Source organism: Metarhizium robertsii (assembly GCF_000187425.2).
Source record: "Metarhizium robertsii ARSEF 23 chromosome Unknown MAA_Scf_6, whole genome shotgun sequence".
Taxonomy (NCBI): domain Eukaryota; kingdom Fungi; phylum Ascomycota; class Sordariomycetes; order Hypocreales; family Clavicipitaceae; genus Metarhizium; species Metarhizium robertsii.
In genome coordinates this window covers 762,617-781,229 of record NW_011942204.1, presented here as the reverse complement: position 1 = coordinate 781,229, position 18,613 = coordinate 762,617, and the positions used below count along the sequence as shown (strand labels likewise).

The window sequence follows — 18,613 nt, the reverse complement described above, 5'->3', positions numbered from 1 at the left end:
CGTCGAGCCTGCCAACACGCGTCCATCGCCGTGAGGTCAAATACACCCGCTGCAGTCGACGCCTCGCCGCATCGTACATATACCGCTACGCTACATTCTCCCTCAGCCCCTTGGTGCGCAGGGTAAACCTCGCGTCGTCCCCAAACGGCAACAGCCCGACACCACTGTCCGCCCCCCAGCCGCCGTCCCCATCGCCATTCGCCGGCACGGCCGCGCTGCGCAACGCCTCGCCATGCTGGTTCGCAACCTCGCTGTCTACGCTTCCCCTCCTGCTGCCGCCGGCGCTGCTGCCGCTCTCGGCGTCGGCCGCGGCGCCCATGCGGCCTTTCAATCTGCCCGCCCACAGACCGCGCACGCCGCCCTTTTTGCGCTCGGGAACCTCGTCTGTTCCGGCGCTGCACACGTACAGGAGGTATTTGAGGTTGGGGAGCGAGTGCCGGATGTCGACGACCTTGAGGCCCTGAGACGCGCACAGGGCCTCGATGTTCTTGTTGAGCAGGAACCAGCCGTATTCGAAGCGCCACTGGGCGATTGTCGAGCCGCCCCGCGGCAGGTAGAGGGGGAACTCGCGCCGCTGGGGCTGCCGCTCGGGGATGTGGGAGATGTCGTCTCTGGCGTAGGACCGCGAGCCGCAGGCCGACAGGGGGTATGGTAGCGGGCAGGAGAGGTAAAACTGCAAGTGGCGCGTGAGCGTCGCGACGAGGCCCAGCGCGGCGGAGAGCACGTCCTCGTTGATTGTCCTGGCCGTGGCGGCGTCGTATGTCGAGTTGGGCAGTGGCAGATTGCAGATTTGAAACGACAACGGAGGCGCGTTCGGGATGGGCGTGATGGGGAAAATGTCGGACAGCTCCGAACATATCCTCCGTCTCTGGCCGCGAATCTGCTGCTCCGTCTTGTGAAGCAGCGCCTTGGAGGCGGCCAGCTTTTCCTTGTTGTTGGCAATGTCTTTTTCGGCTGCCGCCTGGGCTTCCCTGCCTATTGAAATGGCTTCCCTCCTGCTCCGCAGTGACTCCAGCATCTCGTCGCGTCGTCTTCGGGCCGTCTTGTTTGCCCGCTGCTGTATGGCAACGAACTTGTCGGCAAGGGACACTTCTTCATCGGCAGCAGGGGTCGGATCGCTCGGGGACTTTTCGAGGATTTGGTTGATTTGCTGGGTGATTCTTTGCTGGGTGTCGATGGCATCTTGTATGGAGCTTTCGAGATTAGCGAGCTTCATGAGTGCGTTGTACGAGGAGGTTGCTGCTGCCGGGGGAGCATGTTTCGGGTCGGCCGTCTTGGTGGGGAAGTCGAGCGAGTATACGCCGTCCTCGAGGTGTAGTATTATGGCGTTGGGGGGGAATTGACGGTCTATTAATGTGCCGATGAAGTTGAGCCGTCGTAAGTCTATGAATTCCTGGAGGAGAAAGACCCATGATGTTTGCTGGGGCCGCTTTGCCCAGACGCGGATGCTGACGGTGCACGATCTCGAAACAAGAGGTTTGTCGGCCGAGAGGTCAAAGAATTGGAAATTAAAGTTCTACAGAAAGAGTTAGGCGCGTGGCGGACAAGACAGCACGGCGTACTGGAGCATATCATCGTACCGCGGATTGATTGCGGACTTCGCTAATGTAGATGGGCTCCTCGCACTCGGCCACATGCAGCGAGAAGAAGACGTCTCCCACCGAGGCTTGCACCAGACTCTCGAGCCTCTTCTGGCGCGTCGAGGGATTTGCATGCGAAAGACTCAGGCTCGTCCGGCGAGGTTGAGGGGGCGGCCTCCTCTTCTCGGGGCGCAGGCCATCCCGGCGCAGGCTATCGGAGGAGCGAGAGGTGTGCAGGTGTGCGGCCTCACGCAGCATGCCGAGCTTGCTGGGGCTCCCGGGTATGACTGCATCGTCGGCGGAGTACAAGGTGGCCAGGGCAAAGGTCAGGTTTCGCAAGGAGAGAGCTTTGAGATGGCGAAGCTTGCGGTTCTGGGGGAGCAGGCGAGGTCGGCGGGGCTCGGAGAGCGTCGACATGATGCACGCATGCTGGAGCAGTTGCTGCGCTGTCGATGGCTCATGCCTGGCGGGACGGGGGTGAGGCCATGGGCTTGTGATGGATGTCGCGGGTTTGGCTGGAGGTTGGGCGTGCCGTCATGGATTCAAGAGACATGACATGTGGACTGTTGGTGTTGCCATTGGCAGCCGGCTTTACATGTTGAGTTGACCTTGCGCCACACGCACACGCCACTCGTCACTCGCCACACATATGTCAATGGGGTCATTCATGGTCTTGATCCGGCCAGCGTCTTCATTTTCTATCTAAAATTTCCCCTCTAACAACTCCAATGACCATGTAATCGACATGACTCTGGCCAGGGAGTGAAGAGTTTCGTCGTCGTTCAATGTCGCGCACCACGATCCGATTTCCACCCCTTCTCAAACTCCTTTCCCTTCCGTCGTAAAAGCCGTCAACGGCCTGAATCTCGTCTGTCTTCTCTGGAGTCGCTTCCTTGTTTAACCTCGTACTGCACGGTTCGGTGTCCATTCCTGCTCAAAATCCCCTTTCCTTCCCTCCATAAAAGCCGTTCACCGCTTAAATCTCCTCTGTTCTCTCTGGAGTCTCTTCCTTGTTTAATCTTAAACTCCACGATTCGATTTCCATCCTTGCTTAAAACCCCTTTCCCTTCCCTTCATAAAAGTCCTTAACCGTCTGAACATTGTCTGTCTTCCCTGTCGCCATGATCTCGCGCAACGTTGTTTCCATCTTTGGGATAGCCTCTTCAATTGCAGCCACGTGGCTCTGCAACTGCTTCCAGTGGTCTTCTGGGAATTGGTTCTTCTGCGCTTTGAGGAGTGCCCTCATCTGATCCAAGACTTCATGCATGGTCGTGATATCCGAGTCTAGTTCCTTCTTTACAGAGCCTTCTCCCATGTCCGGGTCCTCAAGACTAGTGGCATGATGCAGCGCGAAGTCCCGAAACATGGCAGGTCGAACTCCAAGAAGATTCCGGATAACAGCAAAGTACGCTCTCTCCGCGTGCTGCATAATGACGCGAACCATTCTTGGGCTCAGCTTCAAATGCCCACAGCTTTTGTTTGGCTCGCAGATCTAAGTTGCATCAGCGATTAGCTTGCATCTCGCGAGCTATTGGCTATTGGCTTTTACATACCTCTGGCGTTGCATCTGGGCTCACCGGCTCTACGGCCATGACATTGGTGAGGTACTCTCGTCGTCCCTTGATATCGCTTGCGAAGTTGTCACGAGAAGTTCCAAGGGAAGTCCGGCATTTGACTTGCAGGCCCGACTCCTCATCAACTTCTTTCTCGACTGTCGCTAGTGTATCGTCGTCAATCTCCATGTGTCCTCCGTATAGCGAGATTGTCCCTGCAAGCCATCACGTTAGACTAGTTGATCATGTTTGCTCATGTGGCGGAAGCGCATATAAAGATGATGATTGGGCGTTTGCAGTGACTCACCAGATCCGTGGCTTTGCTTGCGCAAATCGAAAAGAAACCATCCAAGGGTGTCCATAATCAAAGTGGACACGCCCGTTCGAACATGTTTGTAGTCCGGGTGCACTGGGTATTTCTTCAGTTCCTCCGAGTCTCGGAGAATAATCTGCCCATTGTCGCGATAAAACAGATGCTTCTGCTTTTGGGTGAGGGCGTACTGTTCCTCATTGTACTGGATCTCGCCAAAAATCGGGCCTTTCTTGCTCTGGATCATGGTGATGCTGGTAGTTGGCGGTGTTGATTGTTGGTTGTTGGTGGTGTCCATGGTTGATGGTGGTGTTGATAGTTGGTGGTGTTGATGGTGGTATCGGTGGCTGGCAAATACTTCAAAGGATGATGAGCCTGGCATCTCAAAAGTCTAGCGAGGGCATGAAAGCTCTTTATATAGCTGGCTGGAGCGGACACGGCCTCTGCTGTATCACACAAACCCAAGAAAACCAAGCCGTGAACAAAGGCGGCCCCGTGTGTCTGATCCAACACCCCGATGTGCACTGCTGCTTGTGCTCTGACACTGCCCCGAGACAAGTCGACAAACAGGACTGAAGCTCCAACGACCAATGCTCAGAGAAAGGGTCTCCATTCACTGCCGGCGCAAAGCATGCTGTTGTTGGTATCTGACGAAGGTCCCATCTGTCGTACAACGGTTAAGCCATGCTGCGCGTGACAACACTACCGACGAGGTTGCGAGGTTGGATGCGCGGACTGTCCTTTATCTAACTTCTGTTCATGAAATGATTTCCTCTCTTGGATATTCACTGGGCCCGAGTGCTTTCAAGTTTCAATAATTGGTCCCTGCTGACGCCCGGCTTTATGAACGCCCACGTGTGCGCCTTGGACTCAGCCTCATCCAACAAAGAAATGTCACCCACCACTTACATGCAACCTGAGGCCGCCAAAAAAAAAGACCAAAAGTACAAGTCCTGGACTTTTCTTGAACAGGCTTTCATATCTTAAAACACCTTTGCGCACAGGCTGTCCCATCGGTTCAGAAGCGGCAAACGACACGTCACTTTATGACATGTCACACGTCTACCATGACTGCTTCTTTTGCATTCTTTGCCACAATGCACATCAGCGGATCGTCTGAGCGAAGTCTCTCTCACGTCGTACAACTCCATTCCGTTCTCAAACACAAACCAAACAGTAGCTCTTTGATCCGCCTTGTCTACCCTGGTAGCTGGACGTTTCTTGTTTTCGAGTCGAGCCGCGGGTCATAACCATGTCGGCTGACACGGACCTCGGCAGTGCATATTCCCCTTGCCGGCGAGCAATGTCGCATGACGGCATTGTGGTGCCCATCTTGAGCTGCGAATGCAAGTGACCTAGGATTACTTCGCACATCAACCCGTGATCGTAGCCCTTATGTAACCGTGTGACGCAAACCTTTGGTTGATTCACCTGTTTCTAAGGTGCACACTGAATACACTGAATAATGGCGATATTACGTAACATATGTCATATGAGGAACATGCTTTGATCGAACAGCAACTAAACACCTCTATTCGTCGGCAATACAAATAACTTGTTTAGATAACCCACGTCCGATGTACGACCTGTAAGAAAGATACAGGTCTATTTTCAAGCATCCGACTTGTTTACTCTACAGTGGTTATGGCAAATTCTCATCAATGATAAGCCAATTATATGCCAATATATTATTGGCGCCGTTGACGTTCCCACAGCTTTGTTCAGTCTAGTCACAGGCTTTATATTCACTATTCACGGTAGCTTGCTTTTTACGGCTTCGATCTATCTAGCTAAACTTCCTTGTCTGCCCGAATCCTGCTTTCAAAAAGAGGTGCTATGACGAGGGCTTGACTAAAGGGCTTAGAGCAGAAGGGCTCAATTCAATAATACTCTCGTAGAATATTAAAGGTCCTAAGTTACTAAGAGGCAAAAGGGAAATAAAAACTATTATATATATATAAAATAAATACTTATACTTAGGTTTCTTATTTAGGTATATATTTAAGCTATATAACTTATAAGTCCTGTATTAGTAAAGCCCCTTTATTGGACTTCACGATCTGTTGGGCCTTTTCCGTGTAACAACTTATCTAGCTCAACTTCCTCGTCTGCCTGGATCCTGCCGCTTCCCCTACCCTGGGTCAACACATTATTGAACCCGGGGTCTTGTAGCTGCTGCAGCTATCCATAGACAATTAATCAGATTACATGGTGGAACTGTCAAAAAGACGTGATGTGACAGGGGCCGCGATGAATAATGCGGCAAATACGTTCAGGCCAGGCACCACACGGCCTACTAAGTCATGTTTGGCTTATGGATTCTGCCTATAGACTCGTTTTTACAGACCAATACATAGCTTAAATCACCACAGAATGTGACAGGAAGTGCATTGATGGTGCTGCTCATTGTATATATTCATTCCATTATTGAAACGCGCCTGGCAAGGCCTAGCTCACCATGTCTGACAAATTGTGATTCTTTATCTTAACGTCTTGCAAAACCTATTTGATAGTAAACTCAGTAAGAGATTCCCAGCACATCAAACTCCTTCGAACGGATATGACAACGGTTGACATTGTTCCAAGGTGCCTTTAGCCGGAACGACTCCAACACGAGTGAGCTGTTTCTTGATTTCCGCCTGACTTAATAAGTAACGAAGACGATACTCATGTGACAAGTAATATTTCTTGTTACTGCACACAAAAATTGGATCACGAGATGGAACTCGAGTCGAATGCTGTTCAATCGTCTGTTGGAGAAGCCTTGCAGCTTCTTGTTTCTCACCTAGTTTGGCGCACGTCGCACACAAGTGTCTCAATGCCCTTAGCGAATCGCGATTCGTACACCCAAATACTTCCACTCGTTTCCTTAATACCTGACGCAGAAGTTTCTCTGCTTGTTGTAGTTCATCCAAGTGGTAGAGAGCAAGGCCTAGGCTTTCCTCTGCTAATAGCGTGAGGTCACGTTCGATTCCCCGCGTCTCCTTGGCCATTTCCAAGGCCCGCAGCCCGATGGCCTTGGCCTCTTCAAAATCATTTAAACGATTATTTGTATCACATAGGGATACCATTGTCCGTATCATAATGGGACAGTACTGATCCATATCATTCTTCTCATATCGGGCCACGACCCCAAGGAGAAGTCTTTTCGCTTCACGAAGGTAGGGCTCTCTCTCCTCAGGAGTGTCAAAGTTGAGATTGAGGTAATCCATCGTGCCGGCAAAGTAATTGTAACAATGAGAAAGAATGAGCTGACACTGTAATGATAGTTCTAATGACTCTCGTATAGTTATTTTTTGACCATGCACCGGAAACGTAAGCTTGTGTTCCTCGAGTTGACGATCAGAGGTTAGAATTTTGTTACTTATTTCCGGCAACGAAACACTCGGTCCCTCCAAATGATGTATCCAGGGACAATACGAATATTGCGTCGTAATTTTCAGCTGTTGCTCCGCCTGTCGCCGAACGGGATGGTCCGCGTCTAGAACATCAATGCTTAGCGCACATGCACATCGTACCATAGTCTTCGCTTCTTCTATATTGTTTGTCGAAATATATGCTTTGGATATGTCCGTCATAATCTCCAGCGTCTTGGGGTCGCGGTAACCTAGCTCTGTCACCCTACTGTCGAGCAACTTCGGAGTATGTTTGAGGACTGCCTCGGCGTGGCAGCAGGTCCAAAAGCCGTAGCTCTTGCCTTTAGGACTTGGGCCTATTCCTGAAACTAACTTGAGAGCTTTGGCAATATACCCGTCAGTCTCCTTGTGGGCATTTAGCCATGCTTTGGTAGATAGCTGTACCAGTCGATGCATCTCAAAGCTCTCGCGGGACTTTGCGGTGAGCAACTGAAACGATCTCAGTGGCCCTAAGTCTTTGATGAAGTCTACCCCAGGCTCTTTACCCCTTGAAAAACATGAGCATGAGATTTTTTGTCTGTCTAGATAACACATCCGTGATAAGAGCTCTGCCGAACGAGGCTCGCGCTTCTTTAGCAGATCAAACGAGAGACTGAAACTTTTAATAACTGAATGTGGGACGTGGCTGTATCGTCGTTCGTCATGTAAGTCATCGCTCAATAGCTTGATGGACTCCTCTTCGTCACTTGTTAGGAGTCTGAGGTAGTCTGCCATACTGATTCCGTTCTCCAGAATAAATGCAATAGCTTGGGTGATTGCTAAAGGCAAGTATTCCAAGTTCTTTAACAGCGGAAGCAGTACTTTTTCGTCCATGTATTCTTGTAGTTTTATCCCAAACAATTTTGTAGCCTCTTCAACGGTCATTTCCCCAACATCGATGGGGTTCAGGTTGCAGAGTGTCCTGCCAGCCCGCGAGTCCTGAGTTGTGACGAGCACGGAGCAACGTTTGGTGTAAGGAATATATTCAGCTAGCGCTAGTTGATGGGTTACATGGTCAGCCTGTCTGCGATAGTATATCGGCAACGAAGCCAACGATTGCTCGGTTTTGATTTTATGGTAAGGAGTGGGACTAATGAAACCAATCCGTACCTTTACGAGAAAACTTCTCTGATGCAATCGCTTGCGGCGAGCGAAGAAGCTCGGCATCGTCATTGCTGTCTATTATCAAAAACCAGGGGGCATTCGCTCCCTTGTCTAGCCACTTATGAACCAGGTGAAGTATCTCATCAGCCTTGCTATTCGTTTCTATAGGGAGCTTTAAGTCTTTGGCAATATCTCGATAGGATTGTATGAAAGTCGTAACACTGCTAGCAATGACCCAGAATATTCGAATCTTCGGGTCGCGTTTCTTCACGCGATTGGCAAATTCAACCGCTATCTGCGTTTTTCTACAAAACAGTCAGAGAATCTCTGGGCATATTGCGTCGCACAAAAGGGGGATACACCAACCCGACTCCGCTACGGCCAACTATAGCCAGTCGACTGTGCACCGGGCGTCGCAGCAAATTGCTTTCAAGTCTTTCGAGAATGTCTTCTCTCCCGACAAAGTGCGAGTCTTCGGGGAAAGGTACGGTTGAGCATTGAGTATCCGCGGCTTGTTTTGCAGTGTCTTGATGGTGTTAGTCTAGATGAGAAGCTACCTTGACGACATTTGCTTTGTACTAACCACGCCTTGCTTTCGCCGCTTTGCTTTTTCTAACCCTCGCCGCAGGAATAAATGACAGCAACTCTTTTGCACATACTGCTGCTGTCCCTGCCGCATACTTCTGCCATAGCTTATTCTTGTGCGAGTCCGCGTAGTCGCAAACACCGCGGATCACCAGACATGAAGCGATGTTCATTAAGCCCGCCGCCTCCATCTCAAAGCAAAGAACCCCGCCAAGGCCGTCACTTACACGATCTCTTGTCACCGCATCTCTCATGAGCTTATTGCCGGATGCTATTGTCCCGTAGTGAATCACAAACTCCTCGGGACTATTGCGTGGTTTCCTTTTCACTATTTTCTCTTCACTGCATGAATGGCACCCCTGGCCTTTTTGCTCAACATGATTGCACTCTGCTTCGTAGAGAACATCAACCATTGCACTGTCGCGTTTGAATCCCGCATCACGTTGAAGCTCATTCATATACGTCGGAGAACGGCTTTTTTTTCGAGCATGCCTGACTTTTAGCTTCGTGACAGCGTGTAAGAGGAGCGTATGTGGACAATCAAGGCAGCCCGTACGCTCAAATCCATCAGGCTTCTCTTTGCCGAAGTCGTACTGGACTACTCTGCCATGATTTTGAGCTGGCTGGCTGATAACGACATCACCAAGCCGAATATCGTCGTCCGCGCTGGGAACTCCTCCTCCAGTGCCGACCAACAAAATGAACCGAATTGCTCTAAACGAAGCCTTCATCCGGGTCGCAATAGCAGCTGCTGAGTTATTCCCAGTCCGCCCAGCCGGCAAGCCCGCGATTACAACGTTATGCTGACAGCATGTTCCAAGAGTGTACAAATTGTCGTCATCTAGATCAGGCTCAAGTGATTCGTGTTCCTCGTCCAATAGTGCCTCTGCTGCTTCTAGCTCGATGGGGAGGGCACAAACCCATCCTACTGTGTACTCCCTGGGGGGCGGATATTGGTGACGATGTTCCATCGTGGCACGGCACCGCCTTCGCTCAAAAGCTAGGCAGGCAACAGGTGCAGCCGACGAAAAGGCAGCCTCCTCAACGGCGGAGATGTCTCTTCGTTTTCTCTTGTAGCCTAGTACGGCTCCTGGAAGCTAAAGTTCCACCTAGATGCTATTAGATCCCCCGACGTTAGCATCTCGATGCACCGTGTTTAACGGGCGGGTATTACAGGCTGGAATACCATTCAGCGCCTGGATCCCGAACTGCGCTGGCCACAGAGAGTGTGAGGGCTCGAAAACTTTGTATTCCAAAGCGAATATACACGCTCAAGCTTGCGGCAGGTTAAATCTGGAGGAAATTTGCCATCCCAAGTCATAATTTACAAGCTTTTACGCCGTTTAGACTTGTTGCTATTGATTCCAGGCAGACTTTCCCTGAATAGTTACTATGCTCTTGGCCACATTTTGATCCAACACTACTCCGTACTGATGAAGTTTCATCCTGCGGGTGCATAAAGAGCTGCATAATTCCCGCATAACTTTTATAGATAATTCTCATTTAATATAATCGGCGCCTTCAGCGCTATTATACTTGATCTTTTGTGACCCTCAATTGTCCGACATCCCGTCTAGTAAAGGACAGTACCTCGTAGGTACTGTCATGCTTATGACCGACTTCGAAACAGCCCCTCCCGGTTAGTTCTTTGCTGCAAAAAGGCTTTTTACATGCTTGACACTCGAAGGATGTTGCTGTGAAGCCCCGTTTTGGAGCTATCTGCCCTAATATCTTCTCTTTAAACGGCAGTACCTCCTCTTCCCCGCTCGAATACGGTGGTTCGACTTTATACCTACTGGGTCTTTGGTAAGACCATTTTGGTACCGCCTCTTGGCCGAACTTCTCTGTAATTTGGCGGTAGAGGATTTGTCGGAAATCGCTTCTTCGGATCATCAGTGACCATTTGCAAGTTCGTGGAAGATAAGGAAGGCATTTGTGACTGTGGTGACGAGGTTAAAGTCGTACATTAGTGCTTGGGCGGCTCAGCGATGCATGTGTCGGCTATGTGCTGTATTTGCTCGAAATTAATCCGCCATGTTAACGCCGTTTATTTTCTTGTTATATGTTGTAGCCACAAGAGGCACTGGTAGCTCAGCCTCGCTGTCATCGCCAAATGGAGCTCGTGAGGTCGTGCATGCGTGGAGCCGGCTGATGTCCGAGAGGGCTAGATGTGCGACAATAGCTCGAGTCTCCGAAAGACAGTTCCGTCCTCCCCTGGCATATATCGTAAAGGAGGCATCTGGATATCATTTCTTGTGTACAAGGTAACGCACGAAATACTGCATGTGTACTGCCAACATTGAAGATGGAAAGCGCACTTGACGGGCTATAGCTGCAAAGCCGCCCCTAAGGAGATAGGCCAGAGCGCAAGCCGAGCTACCTCGGGCTCAGCCCGTTACACAAAGTTAATATATACTTTTATATATAAAGTTAATATATACTTTTATATACAAAGTTAATATATACTTTTATATACAAAGTTAATATATACTTTTATATATAAAGCTAATATATACTTTTATATATAAAGCTAATATATACTTTTATATATAAAGCTAGTATATACTTTTATATATAAAGTTAATATATAAAGTAAATAATTATAGTTATACTTTATATATAATAAAATTACTTATTTTAGCTTACCTAGTTAAGTTTTTTTTTTGGTAAAGTTATGATTAATTATGATCTCATTTAGTAGGTAGTTTATTGTAAAAGAAATAATTGCCTAACTAATACTCTGTTATCTACGATTACCGGAATAATATAAATATTGAGATTGCAATTTTTCTTGGCCAAAAGATAGATCTTCCAACGCCGAAACGCCGAAATTCTTACTCTTTAAAGTGAAATCCAAGGACTTATAGTAACCATGAGATTGACTAGTCTGGCTTTTGTTCTGGCTATATATGCTTTGGGGATTGATGCGAGTAATTGCCGAAAGCCCTGGAAATACTGCGGCAGAGTACTTCTCCAAATTGGTAACTTTTCATCAACCCATTATTGGTATATATGTGTAGTTGCTGATACTCGAAGGTGACTATGAGTGGTATATAAAAGACGCCCTGTTCAAGGCCGGGATTGCACAGACCTCGCAAAACATTAACAATTCGCGGTTCAAATGCGTTGATAATCAGGGCAATGTTGAATATTGGGATACCTGCCGTAAACACTGCTGCAGTTGGCCAGGCAACCACGATGATGTCTGTTGTGATCCGAGAAAGGATTTTATGGGTTTGTAAGCTCTTTAGAACCTGAGCTTCGATATAGGTTTTCCCCTTATTTATATAAGGTTTTTCCTATATTATAATGCAAATGCAGAAGCTTATTTTATATCGTTAATATAATCCGTAAAAAATCCCCTCTTTACTCTGTTAAAAATCAATTATACTGTTTATAATTGTGACAAGGGCCTAGTATTTAGAAGCTTAGAATAATATTCGTATTTACCTAATACTTTACTTTAATATCAAAGGTCCTTAGTTTTCCTTAAGGCCCTAGGGGCAGAAGACCTTTATTTATATTAAGAGGCGATAAGGGACCTTGCCCTAGGTCTCGTGATCAGAGCCCTTGTGTAACTATCGTCAGGTTCAAGGTTCGGCCTGTGCCTTCATGGCAACATGTCATCCGTGTAACAATAATGGGCTCGTCGTGATGATGGGGAGGGAGCCAGAAGCCGTGAAACTCCTAATATCACTGACGTGGAGCGTGAACGGCGCGGTGTGACACGAAACAGTCCTCTATTTTAAGTTGAAATTTGACAAGTCAGAGAAATCCAACAAAATTGACTTGGCCCCGTAAAGCGGATGCATGCTGGTGAGTGGCAAGATGGTACGACCCAGTGTTTGGCAGAAATTGTACCATGTTTCCCTTCATTGTCTTAGACCGGCCATGCCGAGATACTAACAGTTATCTGAGTTGGTTGCCATTGCAGGCAATTCTTGCCGATGCCTGTCGACTTCATGTTCACTCCTAGCCGTGAGTTTCAAATGCGCCGGCAGAGCTTGTGCACCTGTTATTGCTTTCGAGGATGTAATCCAAGTTCTAGCCTTAGAACCGCTGCTCTACATGTGCTAGGTGTTCATTGAGCTTGAGAGTAAGGCTCGACACTGACCTTTTCCGCCCTTGACGACTTCGTCGCAAGTGTGTTTGTTCATGGCCAATCCTACAGGCAGGGCGGTCAAATGCAATGTCACCGTCTGCGCCCAAGGTAGTCTTGAATTCTTACTTGTCCCGTTCTACGACCACGGCGTTTCATTCGGCCCTTCACCGCCAATTGAAGAATGCCAACTCTCAAAGAGGTTCACGTGCCGCAGTCGACATGCATAATCCGAGAGATTCCGTCAGAACGCCTTGGAAAACCCAAGAAAAGGCATTTTACATGGCAAGAATTGGCAGGATTCGAGCTTACATTGCATCACCAAGTACGTGCGTAATCTACAACCACTTAATTGACTTGAGTCACGGTTCTATTTGAAGATGCAAAATGGCGGGTAATCACAACGACTGAGGCCAGAAAGAGAGCCAAGATGTGCATATTTTGAATCTGGGTATCGGGGAAATTCGGCCAAGGGCCGCCATTTCTGTGTCTTTTTGCTCCATGGCTCAGTGGCTGAGCCTGATAACTACTCTGGCAGTTTATACAAGGCCGTTTTGTTTGCAGTTGCTAAACAATAGATGTTTTGGCAGAGGTGCTCCGGCGTCAAATGTCAGGTACCTCTCTTGATATATGGATGTCGAAGCTGTAGCCAGTCAAGGTTCGATCAACTGTCATTTTGACTACAGCTTCACATCTTGTGCGTCTGTTTTGCGTGTATTCATAAGCATGATTTTCCCGATTTCCTGAAAGGCCTCTGTGCCTATATAAAACCACCAGTATTAGCATGACCAAAGACCTTAAGAAGAGCGCATTTCTCATGAGCAGGTAACAACTTCACGGATATTATCATCTCTAGTTAAGAAAAACGAGAGTAAGTCTAAACACTCCGGTCCAAAGACTAATGTACTATTGTTACACGGAAAAGGCCCAACAGATCGCGAAGCCCAACAAAGGGGCTTCGCCGATACAGGACTTGTTAGTTACACAGCTGGAACACGTGCCCGGGCAAGGACCCTAGGCCCGGGCGTTCCTTTCATGTATATAAGCTGGTCACCCTTCTCTTCCTTTCTCGTAGCAACTCAGGACCTTTGACATCCTACGAGATTATTATTGAATTGAGCCCTTTTTGCTCCAAGCCTTCATATTGAACCCTTGTCACAACTATTGAGATCCCATCCCCATGCAACTAACCTCAATAGACTGGTTGGTTTGCAAATAGAAATATGGAAACATCAGTTTGATTGTACCATTTAGCCATTGATAGCTCTCCATCGCATACAGACAGCCAACTAGTTTGGCATCTCGAAATCACCTGCTAGCTGCGCGCCCCCTTCTCTTCTAAACAAGCCGGGCTCGGCATGAGTCTCATCATATAACCAATACAGCCGGTCAATAACTCCACCCTGACTAGTCGATCCAAATCTAATCCTGTAAGATTCCACAGGACGCGTCTGAAATCTCCCACGCCTCGCAGTCACATCATGAGGTTCATTCCACACAAAAACATCGTGGTGAAGATGTCGAAGACTATAAGTCTCGCTAGGCATGCCTTGAAAACACATCCTCAACGTTTCGTCACTATCAACAGTGACGTCTATGCGGAAGCTCTTGGATCTATGCCAGAATCTGCCTACATACTCCTTCAATGGCCGGGAATTTGTCCCCTTTTCTTGCGAACGCTGTAACTTCTCCTCAACCTCATCAGCGAGCGTTGCACCTCTAGCCGCCGAGACTGTCGCCAGCTGCACAAAATCAATATCGCTCTGTGGCGATCCCGAGAGAATAGTTTGCACCAGCATCTGCGGCACCCAGTCGCAGGCATCACACAGGGCGGATGAATTCTGCAAAGCAAATACAGCCGTCTCGGTCTCGGGAAGCAGGTACACGGCCGACGTGAATCCCTGCATGCTTCCTCCGTGATAAACCACCAGTCGAGACGAGAGCCCACGGCCAATCACAGGCATAGCGGGGACAAGATGCTTATTATAGTTGAAGGACCCAAGAGGTGATGGGAGTTGTGTGCGAGCCCATGCTAGTGCGTAAGATGTTTCGCGCATGGAGTGCACGGGAAGCTGGTTATGCGGACTCCAGATTGTAGACAGCTGCTTAAAGGGCGAGCCAGGCGTGCTCGTACGCTGGTGGTTGAACTGGTCATTTGCGGCATGCATTAGATTTTTGTAGAAGCGCGCCAGATCATTCGTACAACTGCGCACTCCTCCCGAGGCAGCCATGATGGTCTTGTCGGAGATGGTGGGAACAGGAACCTCGACTGGTGTGCCGTCTTTGAGAGGAAAGTAAGCCTTGGCTGCGTTGGGATCTTTTGAAAATTCGTCATCAAGACAAGTGCGCGTCATGCCTAGCGGTCCAAAGATTTTTTCTTGGAGATTAGCGCCGAGAGTTTTGCCAGTTGACTTTTCGATAATTCGTCCAACCGCCTCGAATGCAAAATTGGAATAGAGAAAGTCGGCGCGGAAAGCTCGGACTGTTGGCTGGGAGATCCACGCATCGAGCGCCTCGGACTTGGAGAGGAGAATGTTGCCGGCACATTGTAACCAAAGGGCATCTGCTCGAGCCATGCCGATTCTATGGGACATTAGATCAATCAGAGTGATTTCACTTCCTCTGCCGTCAAATGCGTGGGCCAGCTCTGGCAAGATGTGAGATACTGGCGCCTTCCAGTCGAGAGTTCCATCTTGTACCAAGATGCCCACCAGAGCCGACACCATCGCTTTCGTCATTGATCCAATAAAGTAAATTGTGTCTCCATCTGGGAGCTTGCCATCTTTCACGCTGGCATGTCCAACGTGGTGGGAGTAGACTTCAGTCCCGCGGTGAAGGACACTGATTGAGAGCCCTGGAGCGCCGGCAATGCGGCATATTTTCGATATGAGGGCTTCTTGGGCTTCTAGATTGCGCCTCAGCTTCATCCCACTGTCGTGCTCCATTGTCGGTTGTGGAATTCGATATGACGGTGTTAATGTTGAAGGGGAACGGATGGGATAGATTGCAAAATATTGAGTGATTCACAATGTTGAGAGTTCAGCGGGAAGAGGAAGACAAACTATACGACTGCTCTTTTTTTGCCCATTTTCTTACCACAGATGCCGGTTGTGTGAAGCAATGTGCAATCCTGCCCTGGCTGGACAAAGAGAGCACTGACCGGTTGTCCCGCCCGTAGTCGGCCAATGGCATCAATTGATGCCATTCTCTGGACAATGTTCGCTACTGGCTTGAAAAGAGAATAAGCATTCTCGTCAAAGGGTCGTAACTAAGAATCTTGCCATCTAGATATAGCCGTGTACGCAACCAGTTCGTCGTGATACAGCTTTGGGAAAATGTCCTTTGCGTATTGTTTCCAGTCCGTAGTAGCAGGACGCTGGAAGAACTTGACATAATCCCAGTATTCAGGGTACCATCCACCGTCTTCCCAGTCTACCAGTCCCGTGATCTTCCCGTCCTGAACCAAGATGTTTCTGGGGGCGAGGTCGCAGTGCGAGAGGACGATGCGGTGGTCGGTTCGCAAGTGCAGGGAAAGCGCCTCTCGAACCGCCTCGGGCGTAATTTTAAACAGACTGGACAGCAGAAAACCATTGAACATTTCTTCATCGCGACAAGGAGGGTGATGGTAGGTATTGAGAACTCTAGTATCCCGGATTTCCGTGCCATCACAAGCACCAATAAGCTCACTGGGAGGAGCAGTAGATCTCATCTGCTCCAGAATCTCGCGGAGCTGGCGGCATACGTCTCTCTTTTCCTCCACCGACATGGTCGGCCACAGCTTGTCAAGGGACTCGCCTTGAACATAGTCCATGTGGATCTCGCTTTTGCCGTCGGGAAATGTCTTGGCCTGATGGACATGGGGAACTGGGAGGCCTGCCTTCCTGGCGACTCTCATTGCCTCAGCCTCGCCAACGGCTAGACGCTTCCCCGACTTTACGACAACGCCGTCAGAGCGGTGGACGACCTTGCGATGGAACAACTGATGCAATATCACAGCATCTAATGCGCATGCTAAGTCAGTTGGCCGCAGCTATGTACCAAAAGGCCCTGTGGTCGAACCAACCTGGTTCATGCTCCTCGTCAGACTCAGACTCATCAGAAGATCTTGCTTGACCATTGGCAATTCTTCTCTCTCTAAGTTTGACACGGTAGAGGGACTCGCCCGGCCGTTTGCCGCGTGAACGCGACACGGCATGCGCCGCTATATTTGGACGGGACGTATTTTGCATCATGACCGTACGGGACACAATTAAGCGGCGTGCGAAGCAACAGGTTAGTGTTTTGAGATGTGAGGAAACATGGCAGAGAATATAAGTGCGGGGCAGTCGCAGAAATCACAGTTGTTTAATCGAGCGCGCTCATTTCAGAAGGCCCGGTGACTCAGAGGATGAAGCAGTCGAAACGAAATAACAAGAGTACAAAGTAAGGCTTGGGTAGAAGGTACTTCTATTTCCACTCACCTGGATTCGATTTCAACTTATCACGTGTTGCACCGTACCTAATTGGTTTAAAAAAGCCGATAGCTTGAAAAAGTAAATAGTGGGTTCGCTGTACTAGTAGTACTAGTGGCAACTTCTATGTAAGTCGAGAGAGCTGTTATTGGTAAGATACATATATCTGCGATTTCATTAAAACATAAATATCGACATTTTATAGACCAACTACAGATCTAGGAGACAGTAGGCTATCGAATTCAGCGCGATTCCGGAAAGATTCTAAAGGAAGAGCTCCAACATTATCAATAAAAGGGTCTCTTTCAAAGTTGCAGTCTACTAAGTAGTCGGCCAGAAACCTATCAAAATACAAAAATCTTGAACGTGTTCAAACTTACAGTAACGTCAAGTGCATATATCTTTCAGCCAACACGCAATAAAACCCTCTTGCAGAAAACTGCCACCGGCTCACTCCAACCCGTCAATTGGTCACATGTGCAGTTTCTTTTCCGCAACCCTCGAGTCTCCCAAGCAAAACACCCCCCACAGCCACATTCGACTTCACGCCGCATATACAAACCACAACTCATGCCTCCTCGTCACCTACTCGCCATCAGGCATACTCACAGCCAGAGCACAAGTCGCCCCAGCATCGACCGTCAAAACCGTCCCCGTAATCCACCTCGCCTCACCACCGGCCAAAAACCGCACCGGTCCAGCACAATCCCACGCATTCCCCTCGGTCTGCAACAGACTCCTCCGCCTCCTCGCCTCCCTCACCTCGGCCGACATGCCCCCCTCGGCATCATACACCATGGGCGTATACAACATCCCTACAAAGTCAGCACAGGACTCCCCCAAGATACAAACTAAAGTAAAGTCTCACCAGGACAAACGCAATTCACCCTCACCCCATCCTTAGCATGGTGCGCCGCCATAGCCCTCGTCATATTCACCACGGCGCACTTACTCGTCGGATACAACAGACTCGGCGTGCCGCCGCGCAGGCCCGCCACCGACCCCAGATTCACAATGCTCCCGCGCACCCCGGCCTCAGGCTCATTATCCCGCATCGCCGGCACCGCATACTTGGCCATGAGCATCATGCTCGTGACATTGACCTCGAGGCCCCTCGCCCACCGCGCCGCGTCCACGTCGACCGCCGTGCCCGGGGGCCCCAGCACCCCGACGCCGTTCACCAGCACGTCCACCCGCCCAAACAGGCGCAGCGCCGCGTCCACGACCCGCGCGCACTCCTCGGCCGACGACACGTCCGCCGCCACCGCCAGCGCCGACGCCCCCTCGTTCTCCGCGAGCACCAGCTCCGCCGTCCGCTGCGCGAGCGCCTCCTCGCGGTCCACGCAGACCACCTTGGCCCCGTCCTCGGCGAGCAGGAGCGCGATGGCGCGCCCGTTGCCGATGGTCTCGCCGCGGCTGCCGGCGCCCGTGACGATGGCCACCTTGCCTTGGAGGCTGCGCGACGGGCGGGGCGGGTTGGCGGCCGACATTTGATCGATGTCTTCTTTTTTTGGAGGGAGGGGGTTGGGTTGGAAA

At 49.7% G+C, this 18,613-nt stretch overlaps 6 protein-coding genes across 6 annotated transcripts; all 6 read right to left on the bottom strand.

Moving 5' to 3' along the window:
* Positions 1 to 85: 85 nt before the first annotated feature.
* MAA_08109 (UV radiation resistance-associated protein) lies at positions 86 to 1,997 on the bottom strand (the record flags this gene model as incomplete). The annotated part of the gene is made up of 2 exons (XM_007826107.1): positions 86 to 1,516; positions 1,581 to 1,997. 2 exons carry the CDS (start codon positions 1,995 to 1,997, stop codon positions 86 to 88), a joined length of 1,848 nt encoding a protein of 615 aa, XP_007824298.1.
* Positions 1,998 to 2,631: 634 nt separating this feature from the next.
* On the bottom strand, positions 2,632 to 3,741 carry MAA_08110 (NUDIX hydrolase domain-like protein; the record flags this gene model as incomplete). Its single annotated transcript, XM_007826108.1, has 3 exons — positions 2,632 to 3,072; positions 3,134 to 3,348; positions 3,441 to 3,741. 3 exons carry the CDS (start codon positions 3,739 to 3,741, stop codon positions 2,632 to 2,634), a joined length of 957 nt encoding a protein of 318 aa, XP_007824299.1.
* Positions 3,742 to 5,983: 2,242 nt separating this feature from the next.
* On the bottom strand, positions 5,984 to 9,498 carry MAA_08111 (kinesin light chain; the record flags this gene model as incomplete). Its single annotated transcript, XM_007826109.2, has 4 exons — positions 5,984 to 7,833; positions 7,949 to 8,247; positions 8,309 to 8,468; positions 8,526 to 9,498. The coding sequence occupies 4 exons, from the start codon at positions 9,496 to 9,498 to the stop codon at positions 5,984 to 5,986; spliced, it is 3,282 nt and encodes a 1,093-aa protein (XP_007824300.2).
* A 4,417-nt stretch (positions 9,499 to 13,915) lies between these two features.
* MAA_08112 (beta-lactamase family protein) lies at positions 13,916 to 15,571 on the bottom strand (the record flags this gene model as incomplete). The annotated part of the gene is made up of 1 exon (XM_007826110.1): positions 13,916 to 15,571. One exon carries the CDS (start codon positions 15,569 to 15,571, stop codon positions 13,916 to 13,918), a length of 1,656 nt encoding a protein of 551 aa, XP_007824301.1.
* Positions 15,572 to 15,894: 323 nt separating this feature from the next.
* MAA_11324 (uncharacterized protein) lies at positions 15,895 to 16,855 on the bottom strand (the record flags this gene model as incomplete). Its single annotated transcript, XM_011413312.1, has 2 exons — positions 15,895 to 16,625; positions 16,690 to 16,855. 2 exons carry the CDS (start codon positions 16,853 to 16,855, stop codon positions 15,895 to 15,897), a joined length of 897 nt encoding a protein of 298 aa, XP_011411614.1.
* An 807-nt stretch (positions 16,856 to 17,662) lies between these two features.
* MAA_08113 (phosphotransferase) lies at positions 17,663 to 18,567 on the bottom strand (the record flags this gene model as incomplete). The annotated part of the gene is made up of 2 exons (XM_007826111.2): positions 17,663 to 17,892; positions 17,946 to 18,567. 2 exons carry the CDS (start codon positions 18,565 to 18,567, stop codon positions 17,663 to 17,665), a joined length of 852 nt encoding a protein of 283 aa, XP_007824302.2.
* Positions 18,568 to 18,613: the final 46 nt, after the last annotated feature.